Consider the following 21,999-nt stretch of genomic DNA (forward strand, 5'->3'; position numbering starts at 1 on the left):
GTCTTGTACTCCAAGACCCTTCCTGTTTCCAGTCATGGTCAGAGTTAAAGTCTGCCGCAACTGAGTAATTGTGAAACCATAGTCTTGACTCTTGTGACCTTTCAGTCGTTCAAACCCTTCTTTTAAGACAAGCCCAGCAACAAAGTTTCCCCTCTGAGTACCAGTGTTTAAAGGAAGGAAAGCCTATTGAATCTCAAAGTCGTCTCCTTACACTTTCTCCTGAATTCAGAGAAGAAACAGGACTTATTGTAGTGGGTGGCAGGCATTATCTATTTTAATCATCAAGGACTGTGACGAGAATTCTGGCGAAAACCGCCACCTGCTGGCAAAAAATTAATTTGCATTTTTCAATAAGCCCTTCTGCTCTTTAGACCAAACCCTAAAACTGGTGGATCTACAAGAAGATAATGAATTATAAAACTCTAAAGATATAGCCTACGCTAAGATATATTTATATTACTAAATGAATATAATGGTTTGATAATAAGTGTTTAAATTATGAAAAAAATAAAATAATATAATATAAAAATTGTTACTTTTGAGTTTTTTACACACAGTGTTAGAAAGGGCTCAGCTAGTGTTTTGCCTACTGAAAGGCAAATTTGGTTTAAAATGGACCGTAACCAATTTAATTAGCAGGTTTTGTGATTCTTGTCCACACAAATAGTAAAGAAATAGTTCACCCAAAAATGTACATTTGCTGAAAATGAGCTCACCCTCAGGCCGTCCAATATGTAGATGAGTTTGTTTCTTCATCAGAGCATAATTGGAGAGAAGTAGCGAATTTTACTCACTAATGGATCCTCTGCAGTTGATGGGTGCCATCAGAACGAGGGTCCAAACAGCTGATAAAAAAATCTAAATCCACTGTCATAGTTGTTTAGAACTGTTTTGGAATACTTTTGCTTATAAACAGTGCTTGAACTATGCATATTTCTCTCCTGATTCAGACAAGATGACTTCTAAAGTTAAGTTATGAAATTCTTCTAAAGTTTGAGGTTAAAACATCTTGATGGATTTGTTTCTTACAAACAATCATGTGGATGTGGATTACTTGGGAATTATTGTCATGTTTTTATCAGCTGTTTGAATTCTGATGGTTATGCAAAATTTCTCCAAATTTTCAAGTGAAGAAACAAACTCATTTACTTCTTGGATGGCCTGAGGGTGAGTAAATTTTTATTTTTAGGTGAACTATTCCTTTAATGTTACTCCAAACATTAACATTCTAGAGATTTGATGGGAACAGTTTGGCAATGTGCCTGTGCACAAAGCGAGGTCAAAAAACGAAGGTGGTTTATTAAGTCTGGTATAGAAGATCTTGATTGACCTGCAACAAAGCACAGATTTGAACACAACTGAACAGCTTTGGGATTGCAGCTAAAATCCCATCACTCAGTGATGCTGTTGGGTCTGAATGGTAGCAAATCCCTGCAACCATATTCTAACAAATAATGAAAATCTTTCTCTGAAAATGCTCAACAGACATACACTGTATGGCATGTTGTTTAGGTGTCCACATAGGTTGGGCCATATAGTGACATTTTTCATGGCATGGTAAATGGCAGTTCCATACCAGACGTGACGTAAACATACTACACTGTGTTTAAATGAAAATTGTGCCAGGCTGCCATATTAAGAAAAAGAATGTCTTCTGCTTCCATAGGGTGGAACTTATCCAGGTCAGCTGACCACACCGGGCATGCAATAGCTGTACGATCTTGGAGTGAGGTTACGAAAGAAATACATACAGGAAGAGCCCTTCCTCACACCTTCTTTCAGTCCTAAAGAAGTTTAGTGAGTGCTGTTGATGGTTCTTTATTTAAATATGTTGTTCTACACCATGTGTGCTACAAACAAGAATGCCACCCTAAACTATCTTACTGAGGAGAAAAATCTTTACAATAAATTTCCATTTATTACCATTAGTTAAATACTACATTAATATGAACTAACAACAAAAAATATTTCTAAAGCATTTATTAATCTTAGTTAATGTTCATTTCAACATTTACTAATACGTTATTAAAATCAAAGGTTATATCTGTTAATGTTATTTAATGGAACTGAGCTAACATGAACTAACAATCAACAGTTGTATTACATGAATGTTTTTTTTGTTTTGTTTTGTTTAATTGATCTGAGTTAGTAAGGTGGAATTTCTGCCATTGATTTACAGCATTCGCTCTACCAACATTGTCCACACCATTGAGTCGGCTAAGTGTTTGGTGGCAGGACAGTTCCAACAGGAACAAGCAGGTAAGGTGGCAGCTCAGCTACACTTCTTTGTGTGATTTTGTTGAGTAATGGATGAGATGAGCATAACACAGTCTGTGTTTGCTTTTCTGTGTTTGATTTTCTCCCACTCTAAGGTGTTGTGTCCATCCTCACCGATAAGGCAGAGAACGAAATCCTCTATCCCAACTATAACAGATGCAAGCTGCTCAAGCAGCTCATTGGGTAAAACCTGCTTTGATGAAAAACTTGCTACTTTGATAATAATGATGATAACAAACATTTTATAGAGAACCATTCATACAGAAATGTAGTTCACAATGGAAAGTTAGTTGGAAAATAGTAGTAGTAGTAGTTAAAAAAAATATTCAAATTTAAGAAGGAGATTTATCAACTCGTAAATGTTCCTAAATATTTAATCATTTTTCTTTTTGTATTTTTTTGTCTTTTTTTTTAATTGAGGTTTTGACATATTATTCTTTCCTGCTTAAACAATATTCTAATAATATACTTTAATATCAGAAATCATTAGACCAGTCCCATACTTTTGAATGGTAGTGCAAGTGCCCAATAATGGCTTATACTTGATTTAACACCATGTGTTTGATTTTTGTCCATTAAATGTAGCCATCGTTGGGGAGATTCGCCCACGCTTCCTGACATTGCTGCAGATCTACAGAGCATCCAGAGAGCCTTGGGGGTTGATCCTCATAAACTCTCGACTACATCCTCATTAGAGATGACGTGGTGGCCAGAGAGGTAAAGTGCTCGATACATTCTACAGATATATCTGAGTTGGCCTTGTTTATCAAATACAGTGTTGTTATAATATTGATCCTAGACTCACGGCCTACCGCTTCCTACTGCTCAGGAGAACTGGAGGAGTTTCGTGGAGCAGAGAGCAGTAGATATGATATGTCACATTTATGAGCCCAGTAAGAGATGAGGAGCCAGTGAATCCTGCAAAAGAGTCTTGAGAAGAGAATTTATACAGTTGATTATGGTTTCAGGCCTCTGTAAAGATATTTGTACTTTTGTTTAACCTCAGGCAGAATTTACAGGTATACGTGGGGCCGCTTTTCCACAGACTATCAGACTATTTCCACAGATTATCAACATAGAGAATAAAATCCAAGGCACAACCTCTAAACCAGACAGGTGTCTTCTTTTTGAGCAACATATCTATTGTTTTGTCATTTAAAACCTGACTTCTTCAAATGTTTTGGTTAAAATATGCTTGTACAATCCATTTTTAAAAATTAAACTAAAGTGTCCACATAACTTGTCAGACCACTGTGCACCTCTCACCTCTGCTCTCCAGACAGTAAATTACATTTGCAAAACTTGAGAGGTGCTGCCCCACAGTGGCCAGGCTCAGAGATGATGTGTGTAAAAGTCCAACTGAAAACAAGTCTTTTAGAGTTGCTGTTTGTGTTGATATAGAAAGTTGTTCCTGTACTCTGTGCATGACAACACACTGATGAAATGTCTGATGGTTTTGGGGGTTTTTGACATGAAATGGCAGTGTCCTACATTGGCCAAGTAACACACACACAGGAATCAGGGTGTTAAATGCTTAAAATGCTATATGTAGCTCAAATGTTTGGGGTCAGTATGATTTTTTAATGTTTTTTGGAAGAATTCTCTCGGCTAACCAAGGCTGCATTGATCAGAAATACAGAGAAGCAGTAATATGTAATATTGTGAAATATAGGCATATTATATTGTGTATATAACAGTGTTGTTCAATAAAACCACGTACTTGGTTTTGATACTTTATTTGTGGCCAATTATTTTTGCCTCATCGTTACTTTCTATATATATATATATATATATATATATATATATATATATATATATATATATATATATATATAAATACAGTCATATTAAAGCCAGTTCTATTTGTATTACTAAAAAATATCAGATTTCTCAAAGTAATCAGATTACTTGATTAGCAAAATAATCATTAGTTAAGCACTAGATTAGTTAAAACGTTTCAAAATATAACTGCATTGTTTTACTTTTTGTGATTAAAAGACAAATATTTTGTCATTTGAAAATTTCTTAAAGTTTTAAAACATTGTTTCGTTCTAGTGAACCAAGTATCTGCATTTTGTCTCGCCTTGTGAGCTAAGTGTATTGTCACACCCCTAGTGTCTATGAGCGTGATAAAGCTCATAATTTTCCAAGTCTATGACATAACTATCATTCTTCAGGTCAATAATATTGTCATGAAAAAAAAAAATCAGTTTGAATAAGGAAAGCTTTAACTTTGCCATAGTATCCTTTCAAATGTTAAAGTTGCCACAGTCATTGCATTCTTTGCATTTGCTGCACTTTATTTGTACCATTTTGTTTTACTAGTTTATTTATTAGAATTTGAAAGATAATAACAATATTGATTAATAAGTGAGATCTGATTTTAGTCATTGAAAACCAAAAAAGTTGTGTAAGTCCTTGAAAGTCCTGGAATTTTATTTAGCATTTTCTGTACGAACCATGTTTAAGTTACCAGTTCTTGGACCATTTTAATGTTTTCGTTGTTGTTTGAACTGAACTGTAGTTTTCTGTAGTAAACTGTCTTTGTATATTTCCTATTTTATATTCATTTCCTAGTATTTAATTTACCATTATTTCTTTTGAACAAAACAATCTCAGAAATTTCATGTTTTAGATTGTAGGTCATCTCTTACCCTCAAGAACAAAGCTAACCAGCAAAACTTGATATCAAAAGCATCCTAAATGTTACGTGTGTTTGCACCATATTGTAGTGATTAACCTTTCTTGTTATTGCCGTTTCAAATATCTCACCATAATCTGTAGTTTGAGCCTGTCAAGGGCTAATGGCAATGGCAAATACGTTACTAGTTAGTTTAGAGGAAAATCATATTCTTTTTTTGTCTGCCAAATAACCCTGTGTATGTGCCCGCCCCCGCAACCCTCAAGCCCTGGAAAAAAGTTCAGGCTCAGGATTTTTTTTAATGGTTTTTAACTGTTAATGACTCATTGTACACTGCAAATAAACATTTTGCAATTTGTTACATCTGTAAACAAGTTATTTTACAGATTTTCAGAATATTAAGCAAGCAAGCATTTGAATTTTGCATTTGAATGCATGTGAATATGTGCACAACTAGTCAAATGGGGGTTAGTGTGGAATATCTTTATTAGGTGCCTTCATTTCAGAGTATCAGACATCTAAAACTGCTACAGATTTTGCTGAAACATTTTAACAATGTTTGATAGTGTAACAAGCCAAAATACCAAAGTACACAGATAGACGTGAAGCAAAGTGTAAATTTTAAAATTCAAAATTTATTTATATGGCTATTTAGTCATTCTACATTTTAAACTTGTGTTTTCAGACAAAACACCTCAACATTTAAAACTTCTTCATATAAGTCCATTGCATTGTATGTTAAAGAAGGATATGCATAAAAAGTCAGACAAGGAATTATCAAGGGGGGGGGGGGGGGGGGGGGGAATCACATTAGACATTTCGGGATTCCCTTATTTAAAAGAGACAGTCACTGTCTCATTTTGAAAAGCTGTAGTCAAACAAATGTTTTCACAAAATGGTACATACCAGAATAACCATTTTGTGATTTTTAGAATAATCTAACCCAGTTAACAAACTTTCATTTTAAAATTCCTGACTAATTTCTGTAATGTTTTCTAAAACACTGCCAGACAACCACACATTTAGGGCAGTCCACTGGCTCCACTCCAACAATCATTCAAGTACATCCCAGTCCATCGCATCTTTCTTAGGTTTCAAAACAAAGCAAACATTAAGTGCACTCGAGACTATGCCATTTATAAAAAGTAATAACAATAGTAATAACAACTGTAGTAATTACATTAGTAGTAACAAATTTAAAACATTCTACACAATTCTCATTATACATATATCACCTTGACCATCAGGCTCCGCCCCCCCTGAGAAATACACCATGGGTTCAAGTTCTGGTTCAACACATCTGTATTAATTGCAAAGCAACTTCAGCTTAGTTACTTAAATAACAACAACAATTATTGTGAGGAAAAGACTATTTAAACCATCATAACATTATTTACATATATTGAACCTCATTGTCATACATCACAGATTCTTGGTATTTACATGCTTAATATTTAAAGAAACAAAGCTTTGCTCCTCTTCATTTAAGCCTGTGGCTTTTTACCTAAAATTAAAGACAAAAAAATCTAAATTCTCATGGAAATTCAAAAACCTACAGAAATACTGAGACAATCTCTGGATCACAGACTGACCTCAGTGAGCAGCAATGCACTGGCGGCATTTGTAGATCTTGGGATTATGTGTCCTTATGTGATTCCTCACATTTCTCTGTCTGAAGAAAGTTTTGCTGCATAACTGCAAGAGAGAGAATTAAATATGAAAGCCAGATATAGAAGTCAGAGCTTTTCTTGGTCTTTTGCCACTTTTATCAAGCAGAGAGTAGACTGAAATGATGGAGTGAGCAAGGAGAAATGGGTTTGAGAAATTCTGCGAGGCGGATTCATACCCACTCTGCTCTATCAATATGCTTGACATGCGCAAACCACTAGGTCGCAGCTTTTTTTTTGCAGTAAGGATGATAAGCAGGGGTGCACATAAGTTTTTTGGTCTGGTTCTCATGAGAGCACCAGGAGATTTGATTGGTATTGCTACATAGTGACTCAAATAACTTGTATGTATGTATGTATGTATATATATATATATATATATATATATATATATATATATAATTATTAATAGTGATAATAGTATTATTGCACTCATTTATTTTGTATTTTAATAAATAAAATAAACAAAATTATCAGTGTAATACTACTAAAATAAATTGAGTATAAAATAAAAATATTTATTTTACAGTATATAGTTATTTTACAGCGCATAGCCTAGATTTATGCTTTTGGTTTGAGTGGAAATCTTATACAGTATTACAGTTAGTCGATTTAAAACCATGATTGTGCATTAACAGATGTCGACAATGTCAGTACGCAAATGAATGGTCTGAACATATTTACACGTTGAATTTTTTTTATTTAAGTCGTGCATGCACACCCGCGTACCACTTATGTGCCCCCTGACAATAAGCTTTGTTCAGCAGACAGGCACATTGTTGGGAAGGGGAGCACCTCCAGGACCTCAGGAGATATGATGCATACCGGGCAGGGCCAGTGTTTGCCTTCAGTGTGCCTGATCCGGTGCATAATGAGGGCATCACAGTCCCTGTAGGAGGCTCTGCACTGCAGGCAAGCATGTGCTCCACTGGAGGCCTGACCGTGAGGACCCTTCTGCTGTTTCAGACGTGCCTGTCGGATGGTTTCCAGTAGGACGGAACGGGTACTTCTCAGAGGAAGCAGCTTATTTACATTCTGCAAAGACAAAAAAAAAAAAAAAAAAAGAGATATATATATATATATATATATATATATATATATATATATATATTATTTTTTTTTAAGTGACATTTTGTGTTTATTACTAGTTTAAATTTAATATCATTCTTTTCAACGATTGACATTCGAGTCCTACTTCCCTAAACCAGACTGCATAATAGTTTACAAAACAGTTATGTAACATGCTTTTGTCATAAGAATAAACATCAAAAAAAAAGTTTCACCTTTGTCTTTGTAGGTTCCTTCTTGATTTTACAGCTCCTCTTGCTGCCCTGGGGGTGTCTAGGGACTCTGCTAACCTGTGACCCTTGGGACACTCTTGTTTCATCCCTTTCAGTCTTTATTTGAATAGATTTCCTTTGGGAAAAAGGTGAGTGCCTGTTGCCAAGTCCGGCCCAGTGAGGCCCATTTAGACCCGTCCGGTCTGGCAGAATCCTGGCCCTAACCCGATCTCTTCTCACCATGCCAGGTGATGAATCGCAATTGGAACTACTTCCATGAGAGACTGACCGAGTCAGGTAGATGTCCACACTTTCCTCCTCCCGTTTAATGCCACTTGGTGGCCGACAGAAGCCAAAAAGGAAGCCTTGATCCAACAGTTTGACGGGTGGTTTGCTCTGACGCTTGCCCAGGTCCAAGGAGTCACTGGTTGGGAATGGCTGGGTTAGGGGCAAGGGCTCAGCTGGTTCTTCCTTTATCGTTTTGTAAAGGGGATGGCTGTGAAGCTGCTGATGGTTGGAAGTATCCCAGTTCACGATGGCATAATGAACTTCAGGACTGTCTTTTCTATTCCCATGTTCCTTAATCTTTCTGTTCTCCTTCACCTGTGTTCCTCTTTCAGTTCTGCTGTGCTTTGCTCGTGGCATCCCTGTAGCATGGTTGCATTTTGTTGTGCTTTTTATTTGTTTTGAGCTCTTAGGTTTGTCTAATGGGGGGCGCCCAGGTTTGTGCCGCTTCGTGTGCTGCAACTTTGTTGTGGCTACCCTTACTGTGCGATCTGCTGGTGGGCGACCCCTACGTCCTGGTGCTTTAGGAGAAGTTCCCTGGGGGTTGTAGCCAGTATTGCGACGGTGAATAGGTTGCAGGATGGCACTGTCCGAAGATTCCTGCTTTATCCGGAGCATAGGGCTTTTTGAAGGGGAAGAGGCATTATGTGCAGGTACTCTACCTCTTCGTGCAGGTTGGGAAGGTGCTTTATCTTGATTTCTGTGGTGGCGTCTGAGCGGTCGATTGGCTGCACTGGAGTCTGTCTGCAGCAATGACCTGCTACGTGTAGCTCTTGCAATTGGCTGCACAGTTTGCACTGCAGGATCATGTCTTTTCCTTTTGGACCTTTCTTGGTTCCAAGGTTCTACTTTCACCGGTCTGTTCAGCAAGTCCATTCTGCTCATGTCACAGAGGGATAGAGTAGGATTAACAGTGGCAAGCACTCCTAAGCTGGTTCCGAAACTCAATGGGATGTCTTGTGCACGAGGTTTACGTCGTGCTGTGAGTGAATAATCGCTGACTTTTAACTTCCTAAGTCGTTTTTTCTGCCCCCAGCCAGACAGTTGCTCTGGACCGGGCACTAGGGATTTCCTCTGCAAGCCAAGGAAGCTAAGAAGACGGTATTTCTCCTGAGCACGAGGGCTGTGCACCTCATCCTGAGGGACTGTTTTACATACCTCCTCCTCTACATCCTCCTCCTTTACCTTTACTGAGGTACCATGGGTTAAAGAAGTTGCCTGAGATTTGGACGGAGTCACTGAGAATTCACACTGGGGCTTATATGACCGGTAGGAAGAGGACTTCCTCTTTCTCTTGGTAGAAAGGTTGATTTTGGGCAGGAGTCTGCGCAAAGCAAGTGCAGCGCCAGGTGAGGAACGAAGCAGACGGTGTGATGGAGAGGAAGAACGAGTAGAGGTGCAAGGAGATGTTGAGATGATTGAAGATGTGGGGCGGGAGGATGATTTTTTCTTGCAGGATGGAGATTTGAAGTCCATGAGCTTCATTCTGCGATTTGGGCTGCACGGAAAGCCGGTTTCCTCCACCTGAGAACTGGACTGAACTTGGCATTGCAAATGAGGATTTGAGGTTTCTGTTTCAGATTCCTCTGCGACTTTATCAACAATGTGCTCTCTGTGCTGTGCTTGAATGTTCCAGGAAGACCCAGAACCTTCTCCTTCCTCATCCTCTCTCCTCCTCCTGAGTCCCACTTTCCCTCCTGAAGTTGAGGAGTGGTCTTTCCTGAAAGGTCCATGCATTGAATTCTTTGGTTCTCCAGGAGAACTGTGCATTCTGGAACGTAACTGACAAGTCTCTCGCTCCCTTTTAATAGCAGAGCAAGCCTCAAGGGCAGGCCACATGCGTAGATGGCGAGCCATGGCACAAACCTCTGTCAAGATGTCCAAATTCAGATTGAGGGTAGAAGTGTAAGAGAACTCTAGTAAAGCAAGCAAGCTCTGCTCACTGAAACCTATGTGAGAAACCATAAACAATAACGGATTAATGCCCTGGCCTGAAGGATAAAATACAAGATATAAATGTGCTGTGTCAGAGTCTAAAGGTTGAGGATCTGCTGGAACACAAATGTGGCAGGTTTAGTCTTATAATGTATTTTTTTATGACTCCAGTCATGAAAAATCACAACTGTAATATACATTTTAATATTTCTTAATATTCTAGGTTGCCCATGACAGTGGAAATCCTTTAACAATTAAACTTAAAAAAAAAAAAAAAAAAAAAAAAATTTTAAAAGCAACATTAGAGAAGATTACCTTAATGATTAAAATATACTCAACAATTTCAATAACGGCCTTTTTAAATTTACAAGTGTGAACAAACACTGATTTTGAAACTGGTTTATCTTGAATATAGAAATGCTCCATACCTGTGAGATCAACATGTGACTGGGGATCAGTGGCTGAGTCCATTTCAGTAAATAACTCCTGGAAGTACTCGCTCACCGCTGCAAGGACTGCTTTGTGGGCGACGAAAGACTGGCCACCACCAGTTTTCAATGTGATATCACAGAAGAGCCCTGCTTCCCGTTGGCTATTGAGCTTACTTAAGACTTGTTGACTATGCGATTCCACAATCCTGGAGATAAGCCCGACATCAGAACACTGGAGACAGAGACAAAGTGAAAGTAAGAGATAAATTCAAAACAAACAAGCAATCCTGACTGAGATGTGGATAAATATGTTTGCAAAGCCAATCTTACTGCTGATCTCTCAGACTGACTCCGTTGACATTCCTCACAGCCAAAGACATAGTCTCTGACCTGAAAATACATTCCTAAAAGGAAGAACAGAACAAAATTAATACAGAAAATGATTTGTCTATGCAAAAAAGAGTGTCAGTGCTCTCAGACCACTCCTAATTCCACAAGTAGATCAGTTCTGTGTGTAACTTCTGTGTGGGCATCCCCATTCTCTTTCACTTTCACATTACGGACTACATCAATTAAGTCAGCAAACTATGCAGATGACAGCCAACACAAGAATCTTGTTTTGCAGCAAGGGAATTTTTTGTTTGGAAATGGAAATAACGGTACAGTTTTAAACAGAGAGCTTGATCGTGCTCATCTCTTAGTACGACACTATTCAATACTCCAGTTGAGTGAGAAACTTGCCAATTATTTTTGCTTACAGGTGCATCTCAAATTAGAATGTCATGGAAAAGTTCATTTATTTCAGTAATTCAACTCAAATTGTGAAACTCTTGTATTAAATAAATTCAATGCACACAGACTGAAGTAGTTTAAGTCTTTGGTTCTTTTAATTGTGATGATTTTGACTCATATTTAACAAAAATCCACCAATTCACTCTCTCAACAAATTAGAATACTTCATAAGACCAATAAAAAGAAAAACATTTTTAGTGAATTGTTGGCCTTCTGGAAAGTATGTACATTTACTGTACATGTACTCAATACTTGGTAAGGGCTTCTTTTGCTTTAATTACTGCTTTAATTCGGCGTGGCATGGAGGTGATCAGTTTTCTTTGACAGCCCAGGTTTCTTTGACAGTGGCCTTCAGCTCAGCTGCATATTTTGGTCTCTTGTTTCTCATTTTCCTCTTGACAATACCCCACACATTCTCTATGGGGTTCAGGTCTGGTGAGTTTGCTGGCCAGTCAAGCACACCAACACCATGGTCATTTAACTTTTGGTGCTTTTGGCAGTGTGGGCAGGTCCCAAATCCTGCTGGAAAATGAAATCAGCATCTTCAAAAAGCTGGTCAGCAGAAGGAAGCATGAAGTGCTCCAAAATTTCTTGTTAAACGGGTGCAGTGACTTTGGTTTTCAAAAAAACACAATGGACCAGCACCAGCAGATGACATTGCACCCCAAATCATCACAGACGGTGGAAACTTAACACTTGACTTCAAGCAACTTGGGCTATGAGCTTCTCCACTCTTCCTCCAGACTCTAGGACCTTGGTTTCCAAATGAAATACAAAGCTTGCTCTCATCTGAAAAGAGGACTTTGGACCACTGGGCAACAGTCCAGTTCTTCTTCTCCTTAGCCCAGACAAGAGGCCTCTGACGTTGTCTGTGGTTCAGGAGTGGCTTAACAAGAGGAATAGGACAACTGTAGCCAAATTCCTTGACACGTCTGTGTGTGGTGGTTCTTGATGCCTTGACCCCAGCCTCAGTCCATTCCTTGTGAAGTTCACTCAAATTCTTGAATCGATTTTGCCCGACAATCCTCATAAGGCTGCGTTTCTCTCGGTTGGTTGTGCATCTTTTTCTTCCACACTTTTTCCTTCCACTCAACTTTCTGTTAACATGCTTGGATACAGCACTCTGTGAACAGCCAGCTTCTTTGGCAATGAATGTTTGTAGCTAACCCTCCTTGTGAAGGGTGTCAATGATTGTCTTCTGGACAACTGTCAGATCAGCAGTCTTCCCCATGATTGTGTAGCCTAGTGAACCAAACTGAGAGACCATTTTGAAGGCTCAGGAAACCTTTGCAGGTGTTTTGAGTTGATTAGCTGATTGACATGTCACCATATTCTAATTTGTTGAGATTGTGAATTGGTGTTTTTTGTTAAATGTGAGCCAAAATCATCACAATTAAAAGAACCAAAGACTTAAACTACTTCAGTCTGTGCATTGAATTTATTTAATACACAACTTTCTCAGTTTGAGTTGAATTACTGAAATAAATAAACTTTTCCACAACATTCTAATTTACTGAGATGCACCTGTAATTTTATATAGCAAATTTGGGATTATTTTATAAAAAAAAACAAAAAAAAATTCACACAATACATGACTGACTCTAAAATGACTCAAAATGCAACATGCTTTAAGCAGCATTCTATTTCCAAGTGAAACAGAATAAAATAAAATAAACAAATATTTTCAAATAAACAAATCAGAATGAATGGATTGAAAACTGATTAACAAACATGATCCTCATATCATATGAGTCAACGCTGAGTTGTTTTATTAAAGTGCTCTAAAAATAAACTTGACATTGACAAATACATTGATAAATGACCTAACAAAATCAATGAGTCATCAGCAATTCTGATCCCCTAATTTTATCTACAACAATCTTGAATTAGACTGTGGCATATTATCCATATTATAAGTACTTGTTCTTCTAGTTTCTAACAAGTTCATTTAGTAAACTCTTTTGTGGCACAGACAAAACACCTCAATAAGATGTATTGAAAATTCTCTCATGATGCAATTCAGGGAAAACATGACGGCACACCAAAAGCTCATATTACTTTTATTACACCCATCACAACAAGTCCTGGTTTACCAATGAGAGAATGAAGCAACAGATATGTCATCCTGCTAACCGTTCTCAGAGGACTGTGGAGCGGTGTAGCTTATGGCAATTTTCCACGGTACGGCTCGGTATGGTTCACTTTGGTTGACGTGACGTGTAAACTCTGCTGATCACTGATTGGCCGGAGAGAATCTTCACTATCTGTGTCACTGAACTTGCAACACAAACACAAAAGAACCGCTTGATTTAAATTAGCACAGCCAACACAACTGTTTTGAATGAGCGCACCCTTGTCTTTTGCAGAAGTACAGATGTTCCTTTTGTTGATAGCAGAGGAGCGGATCCAGCGCGAGCTTGACGGGGCGACGCGGAATGAAAAAGTTTTTTTAGGAGTCGTGGCAGTAGAGGCGGTGCAACTATAACAACATGTGAGTAATCCCACCCACTCTAAAGCGATCCTAAACTGCAGTGGAAACACAAAACATGCCGTGCCGTACCGTACTGGAGAGAGAGCAAGCGCAAATCCTGGCAGTGGCAGGTTGCAAACTAGTTGTTTCTGCCAGCTGCCACGGTCATTCTCGCTCGTTTCTGCTGTTGCTCTGTAAAAACGACACTGTGTATATCCTTATAACCTTACTTTTGTCACATTTCCCTGGTTAAATAAACATTACATAAAAAAAGGCTAAAAACAATTATATTTTGTATTTTTACACTATGTAACATTCTGTTTATCAAAACAAATAAATCTCATCAAATTAGTATTTTTACATTTCTTCCAAAATAATAACAAAAGGCAGTAACAATGCAAACAATATATTTTATTTGTCAACTGATGTTCAGCTGTTATTTTACCTTTACCAGAGGGTGTCGCTGTTGGACAGTTACTTTATAAAAACTAAATACTTGTACACTTTTTAATGTCACATTTTGTTTATTTTTGTAATATCTATAACTTTCTCATCCAGTTTTTTTCTTTAAAGAGACTCTGCCTCCCTTGCCTTGAATGATGGCAAGCAACGACTAATGGCAGAAGCCATACAACAAATAAACAACATAAATTTATTCATCTTAAATTATGATGCTTGCGGCTTTGAGGTTATGTAAATTTTGGCAGGTTATTTTACATTCATTTCATGCATGCAAATGAATAAAGTGATGAATTGAAATTGGGCAGTTAAATTAAGTATAATATTTAAATTAAAATTGACAAATGTCGGATCACCGAGAAATGAAATGTTTTTTTTTTTTTATTATTACAATTTGTATAACTACGGTTTTTACTACAAACAGCATGCTTAAACTATGGTGAGTGTAGCAAAATATTTTAACTGTAATAACCTTTTTTATTTGTTGCAAAACCATGTGTAATTTTTGTTGCAAACAATTTTTTACTGTTATTTTATAATGAAAAAACTTAGTAATATATTTATAATATTTATAGAAAGCATTCAATGTTAGAAAAGATCATGTATGTCATGTACTGTAAATGCTCTTCAAGTTTGAGGCAATAATTGTAACATTACACACCAAATATTTTGACCATACTTTCTTCTTTCACAGCATGAAAACATTTTTTGAGAGACACCAGGACTGCCACTGAATGGTGTGGTAACAGAAATTGAAATGGATTTTTTTTTCTTCTTTTTTATAAAAAATTGATGATGCATACTACATACCAACAAGCAGATGAGCACCAAATTAAATCCCTACACAAAGCTGCGTGGGCAGATAGTTCTCCAGCAGAAATGTTCACTTTTGTATTTGAAAAAAAAAAAAAAAAGATTATGAGGTGTTCTGCACAGAAGTGGTTGATAAAGCAAAGTACAAAATCTTCGTCAGATTTGAGGAAGAATGAGTCATCCTTCAGGAAAAAAAACAACAACAACAAAAAAACAATCAATGATAAAAATACATTTAAAAAAATGAAAACTTAAGTGTCTCAATTAAAATCGTCTCATGACTAATATATATATATATATATATACACACACATACATACAATGCCTCTAAAAAGCAGTCATACCCCTTCATTTTTTTCACGTTGCTATGTTGCAGCCTTATGTTAAACTGCTTTGAATTTCTTTTTTCACACCATGTAGTTTTTACCAAGAAAACAGCGGAGATGGTGAGAAAGACCACGAGGGAGAGCGCCAGCCCCTGCAGCCGTACTGAGCCGTACTGAGCCGAGACGTACCACGCAGTGGAAAAGCGCCATTAGAGGTTAAAAATCTAAATGAAAGTTTGTGGGTTTGAACCCCAGAAGGTATAATCCATGAACTTTTATGACTGGTCAGGTGACAGATCATTATTCCAGAGGGACAGTCCTTTAAATAAACACATTGTACACTGAGCTGAATACTCAACGGTCAGGAATCATTACTGTCAGGAATCTACAAGTTTAGTTAGCATATAGCTATAAATCTGGAGCTCAAACAATAATCTGAACCATTAGGCAGTTCTGAGGATTATTTTGGCCAGTGTATTTTACCTCTCGATCAATGACGTCCTCTCAGTAATTCAGCAAGTAGGCATTTAGCCAAAGCTTTTAGTACACAAATAACAGGTTCAGTGCTCCTGGAATAACCCAAGGTTAAGTGTCTTAAGTGATCAATCGCTTCATCTTCAAATCAAACCAACAACCTTTCAGTTAACAGCCCAGACGCTCAATCACAAAGCTATCATCTAATACAAAGCATAACTAAATGAATATCTGACATTGCAAAAGCAGTTTAAGTATTATAAACATCATAAGAAGTCTGGAGATCTCCCTGAGGGAGATTTGTGCCACCTTAAAATACTCCATAAAGATGCTGCTGCATAATAGTCATCTCTAGACAAGGCAACTCTAATGCACCTCAACCTCTCAGATCAGAGGTTCTGTGAGGGGAAAAAGCTACATCAGAGACACTGACAATTAGGGCATGTCTTGTTTTCTGTGAGCTGCAACATTTTCTCAACAATGTGACCTTTTGAGTGCTTGATACATTGTTTCTTGTGCTTGTAAGTCACGTGTGAAATTGTATGTCATCTCTGTGCCACTTTATAACATTGGATAAACAGAAAATGACACGCCTTTGTGACTGACATATTAGCATCAGTCAGCAGGACAAACATATAAATAGAACACGATCAACTTCCAAGTTTACCACAGTTTTAGTAATGAAGAGTCCCCTACCTGTTCATTCACTGTCAGTTTAGAATCACATACCATTTGAAGCGTAATGCCCCGTTCACATACTGACAACATTTAAGAAGCTAAAGGTCTCTGGCGCCGGATTTTAACTGTCAGGTGGTAGACCACTGTCTGCACTCTCACTGTTGACGCACTGCTCGTTTGCATAAACTTTGTTGCATCGCAAATAGTCACGTCCATCTCAGAAATACATAAATGCTTATATTAAGCTCAAATATAAATGTTATAAATAATTACTGGTAACATTATAACTCATATTATCGTAAATATTCATTCTGTGAACTAAGTTCATATCTAAAACTAAATCAAAACAGACATTTAAACAATTTATCGGTTGTAAAAAATAAATAACAAACAATAATATTATAAGACAAAATGACGAACCTTCCCACCAATAGTGCTCGGCCACCAGTCTGTATGTGTCCTCCAGGGTGTGGTGCGACTTGCCGGGTCCTTTCTCGTGGAAGGTGGCTACGGACTGGAGTCGCTTATCTTCTGCCAGCACCTCCCGGTACTGGACGAAACCCTTCTCCAACTTTCTGCGGTAAAGAGAGCCGCCGATGACCTCGAAGAAGTTAGAAGACGCGACGGGCGCGCAGCCGCCGTTCACGTACCCCGCGCGTTCACGCTGCTCGTCCGCAGAGAGTTTAGAAGTGCGAAAGGTGTCATCAGTGTCATACTGAGCACTGTAGGTGCATTCACTTGTCATTTTTTTTTTTTTAAACAGATTTCTTTCTTAAGACACTTCTACTTTCAGTGCAGATTGCTTATAATAGTTCCTCCTATGTGTTAAAAGCAGAACTTTTTAACTTTGCTTCATCCGCCGACATTGAGACGTTTCTGAAATCAGAGATGCTCTGAGAGAAGTTTTAGCATCGGTTGAACATTCAAAGGACATGCACAGCAAATCCTCAATACGGTTATGCAAGTAGTAAACGTAATTAATAATATTATGAATAAATAAGACAGGTCTCAAACATCCATTTGAAGATGATCTCGACTACTAGCTTAAGTATTTTACAACAAAGTCCATCATCTTTGGTGCTCAAGGTGTGCCGGATATTTTCATCACATCCTCTCAAACGTGAAGGACAGCAACTCTATGAGATACTGAGTTCAAGACAGTGGTGCAACTTCCACCATCAAATGCCATGTCAATCCCGACCACTGTTAATAATTCAAATTATGACCAAAAAAATAAAAAAAACCGGAAGCATAGACGCTAAGTTTTTCAATAGCCTGGTTGTCCTGAGAACTGAACTAACGTTACACACAATCACACAGAAATCAATCGAGTGACAAATGTCTTGAATCCTCTCACTCTTGTCAAACATGCAGTGGCTGCCATCCATTAATATGAAATTATTATTTCGCCAGGTACTTTAGGGCCTCTTTCATCAGATGTAACTGCGCTTGAGTCAACAACGTCATAATAGGAGATCCGAGCATCCAAATTTCTCGGCGGCCAGCAGTAAGAGTCGCGCGGAAGAATCTTCCTCTCGCGCGTGCAACTTGTGATTCTTGAACTCGGTCTCAGCACGCCGCAGCTAATCTGTCGCGCCACCTATGTGTGCAATACGCGGGGGTCTCCCCGAAGCACATCGAAACGAAATGGCGGGCTCCAAAATCAACAGTATCATCCGTGGGTTCCCTTTAACGTGCTCCAAGTCCATTCATGTAACGTTAAAGCCAGTCAGATGATCAAATAATCCAATTTTTAACTCGTAGTCCTCTGTTGGTTTCCATTCGTCAACCTAACTTCGCCTCGTCGCCCAATTGCCTCAGCCCCTCCCTTCCTCGATACCTATTGGTCGAATGATTAAAGAACAGCTACTGCGGACAACGCCATTGGCCCTTGAAGCTGTCACTCACCTTGCTGTTTTCCCTACTTTTTCCCTACATGAAGATAGGTTGTTGACGTCAGCGTTACCTTACTTAGTGTCAAGTTTATCAATATGAAAAAGGACAACAGTGCGAAAATATTGTTTCGCTTCGACTCGTTTTCATTTTGTCCCCTCATAAGACATATGAAGCTTCACATTCTCGTGTTTGTCTGCACGATTAATGTGTCGATAGATTGTCACAGTTAAGGTTATTATTTATTAATGCATTGTGCAATGTATGCATGGTTGTTCAAATCTATTGTCATTTTCGTATATTTCGCCAAATTAATGAAGAGGAAAATGCTCAAATAAACTTGTATTTTTTTAACGCAGTGCTGAACTGTGTACCTTTTATTAAAAAAACAACACAATCTGGAATTATTTGAGAGGAAACCAATGTGGTTTTGTTGACTGAATCCACCCCTAATTTTCATTCATGTTTCTTTATTAGGCATGTGAAACAGCACACTAGACACTAGACTGTTATTGTATATTGCCTGTGTTTGTTTGTCTGATGGTTATACGGTTATTTTAATGACATCTTCAGTGGTGCATATATGTAATTGACACTGGTAAACAAAGAAACAAGTCCATATTTACTTTACTGCAACAGAACTGTCAAATGAGATGACAAATTATTTCCATGAAGTCACGGATCCTTTCCCTTCAATTCTCTTCTCTGTCCCCCTCCACCACCTCCCACCACTTCTATAACAGCTGATGATTTTGCCACATTTTTCACAGACAAAACTAGAACAATCAGTAGTCAATTCTCAGCCCCCCAAACACAGTACTTCAAGTCAACCACACCCACTGCTAAAACCTCCATCTTCTCCTTTTGTCCCCTCACTGAGGCAGAAGTATCACTACTTCTCCTCTCCAGCCATCCTACATCATGCTCACGAGACCCAATCCCTTCACACCTTCTCCAAGCAATCTCTCCTACACTTTTACCAGCACTCACACACATCAACACATCTCTCCTCACAGGCACCTTCCTCACTGCATTCAAGCAGGCTCGAGTAACCCCACTGCTCAAAAAACCTACATTAAACATTTCACTTACAGATAGCTACAGACCTGTCTCTCTCCTTCCATTTGTAGCGAAAACCCTCAAAAGAGTTGTTTTCAACCAGGTATCATTGTTTCTTTCACAGAACAACAAGCTGGACGCTAATCAGTCAGGTTTCAGGAGTGGCCATTCCACTGAGACTGCACTACTGTCAGTCGTATAAGCCCTGCAGATTGCAATAGCTGATTCCAAATCATCAGTTCTTATTCTTCTGAAACTATCTGCTGCTTTTGACACTGTCAATCATCAGATCATCCTGTCTGCCCTCGCATCACAAGGATTCCACTTCTATGGTTTGAATCCTATCTCACTGGTAGGTCTTTCAGGGTGGCTTGGGGAGGGGAGGTATCCAAAGCAAATCAACTGGTCACTGGGGTTCCTCAGGGATCAGTTCTTCTCTTCTCCATATACACGACATCTCTAGGTCCCATCATACAGGCACATGGCTTCTCCTTACCATTGCTATGCTGATGACACACAGCTCTATCTTTCATTTCAACCAGATGATCCAACGGTAGCTGCATGGATCTCAGGCTGCCTGGGGGACATCTCGGCATGGATGAAAGAATATCACCTACAGCTCAACCTGGCAAAGACTATGCTTCTTGTCTTCCCTGCCACTCCAACTCTACAGCATGATTTCACCATCCAGCTAGGTTCTTCTACAATTACCCCATCAACTTCGGTCAGAAATCTTGGTGTAACCTTTGATGACCAGCTGACCTTTAAAGACCACATTGCAAAGACTGCTCGATCTTGCAGGTTTACATTGCACAACATCAGAAAGATCAGGCCCTTTCTAATGGAGCATAATGCACAACTTCTTGTCCAGGCCCTTGTCATTTCTTGGCTGGACTACTGCAATGCTCTTCTGGCTGGACTTCCATCAAGCACAAACAACCCTCTTCAAATGATTCTGAATGCATTGGCACAAATGATCTTCAACGAGCCCAAAAGAGCCCATGTTACACATCTCTTAATCTCTTTGCACTGGCTACCGGCTGCGTCTTGCATCAAGTTCAAGACATTGGTGCTTACATATAGAACAGCCACAGGCTCAGCACCCTACTTCCACTCACTACTACGAATCTACATCCCCTCCAGAAGTCTGAGATCCACTAGTGAGCGACGCCTCGTGGTACCATCACAGAGAGGCTCAAAATCACTTTCCAGAACATTCTCGTTCACCATTCCTGGCTGGTGGAATGATCTACCCACCCCTATCCAGAATGATCAATCCCTGACAATTTTCAAGCAACAGCTGAAAACTCATCTCTTTCGAAGCTACTTGACTTCATCATTAAAGAAAATAAAAAAAGGTCTTTCTCTTTTTGTATTCCTTCTCTTTTGTAGCTTGTACTTATTTGAACAATGCCTAAAACTTGGTATTACAAGCACTTCCTGTCTGTTTGCCTCTTTAAGAAGAATTGCTTTATGTATCCCCCAATTGTAAGTCCCTTTGGATAAAAGCGTCTGCAAAATGACTAAATGTAAATGTTCCCTTACACAAAACTCTTGCATTATTCAACCTGCATGATATGCTGAAACTTCCTTTTTCCCTTAAATATTTGCAAGTGCATATTACATCTTGGGAGATGGTGTTAACTGTGGTTACTGTATTTGATTTTGATTTCTTATGTAGTATGTAACAAAGAAAATTAAAATAAATCCATTTACTATGGTGAAATATCTTTAAAAAGAGAGAGTCCAAACTGAGAGTCCATGACTGGGTCCAAAACGCCAACTATTGTGGGTTGTTTCTGGTATGTAGTAGTTAGAACCTACCAGCAGGTGAAAAGGCGTCAGGGTCATGGGCTCTTTGATGCATGTGGGGAGCGAAGACTAGCCCGTCTTGTCCAAACATACAGATGAGGTATACTGTAGTTCAAATTGCTGAACAACTTTATGCTGGCCATGATAAAAGATGTCACCGCTACCACCACTGAAAGTGCCTGCAGTGTGCATGTGAGTGTCAGAACTGGACCATGGAGCAAAGAAAGAAGATCGTCTAGTCTGATGAATGATGTTTTCTTTTAGATCAGATGGATGGCTGGGTGCATGTGTATCGTTTACCTCGGGAGGAGATGGCAGCAAAATGCACTATGAGAAGACAGCAGGCTGGCGGAGGAAGTGTTATGCTCTGGGCAATTTTCTGCTCAGAAACCTTGATTCCTGGCATTCATGTGGATGTAACTTTGACAAATAATACCTACCTAAACATCGTTGTAGACCACGTACTCCCCTTCATAGCAATGGTGCTCCATGATGGCAGTGGCATCTTTCATTAGGAAAATGCACATCACACTGCATAAATTGTTCAGGAATGGTTTGAGGAACATATCAAAGTTTTCAAGGCTTGGCTTCCAAAAACCTTAGATCTCAATCCGATTTAGCATCTTTAGCAGGGGTGGCCAACGTCGGTCCTGGAGAGCCACAGTCCTGCAGACCTCAGCTCCAACCCTAATCAAACACACCTGAAC

The 21,999-nt window shown here is 38.7% G+C and overlaps 1 protein-coding gene and 1 long non-coding RNA gene across 4 annotated transcripts; one reads left to right on the forward strand and one right to left on the reverse strand.

Moving 5' to 3' along the window:
* Positions 1–1,669: 1,669 nt before the first annotated feature.
* Positions 1,670–2,699, forward strand: LOC109053510. The gene is made up of 3 exons (XR_006160901.1): positions 1,670–1,797; positions 2,180–2,259; positions 2,373–2,699. It is a non-coding gene; the product is annotated as an uncharacterized LOC109053510 (long non-coding RNA).
* A 2,834-nt stretch (positions 2,700–5,533) lies between these two features.
* On the reverse strand, positions 5,534–21,966 carry LOC109053496. 3 transcript variants are annotated; one of them, XM_042763839.1, is made up of 7 exons: positions 21,733–21,966; positions 10,847–10,920; positions 10,514–10,748; positions 7,869–10,099; positions 7,411–7,620; positions 6,511–6,613; positions 5,534–6,422 (listed from the first exon to the last, which is right to left on the reverse strand). In XM_042763839.1, the coding sequence occupies exons 2-6, from the start codon at positions 10,916–10,918 to the stop codon at positions 6,512–6,514; spliced, it is 2,850 nt and encodes a 949-aa protein (XP_042619773.1). In that variant the 5' UTR covers positions 10,919–10,920; positions 21,733–21,966; the 3' UTR covers positions 5,534–6,422; position 6,511. The 3 variants fall into 3 exon arrangements, with proteins under 3 accessions (XP_042619773.1, XP_042619772.1, XP_042619771.1); XM_042763838.1 differs by lacking the exon at positions 21,733–21,966 and adding an exon at positions 16,949–18,366 and having other exon boundaries at positions 5,534–6,218; XM_042763837.1 differs by lacking the exon at positions 21,733–21,966 and adding an exon at positions 16,949–18,366.
* Positions 21,967–21,999: the final 33 nt, after the last annotated feature.

Source organism: Cyprinus carpio, chromosome A9 (assembly GCF_018340385.1).
Source record: "Cyprinus carpio isolate SPL01 chromosome A9, ASM1834038v1, whole genome shotgun sequence".
NCBI lineage: Eukaryota > Metazoa > Chordata > Actinopteri > Cypriniformes > Cyprinidae > Cyprinus > Cyprinus carpio.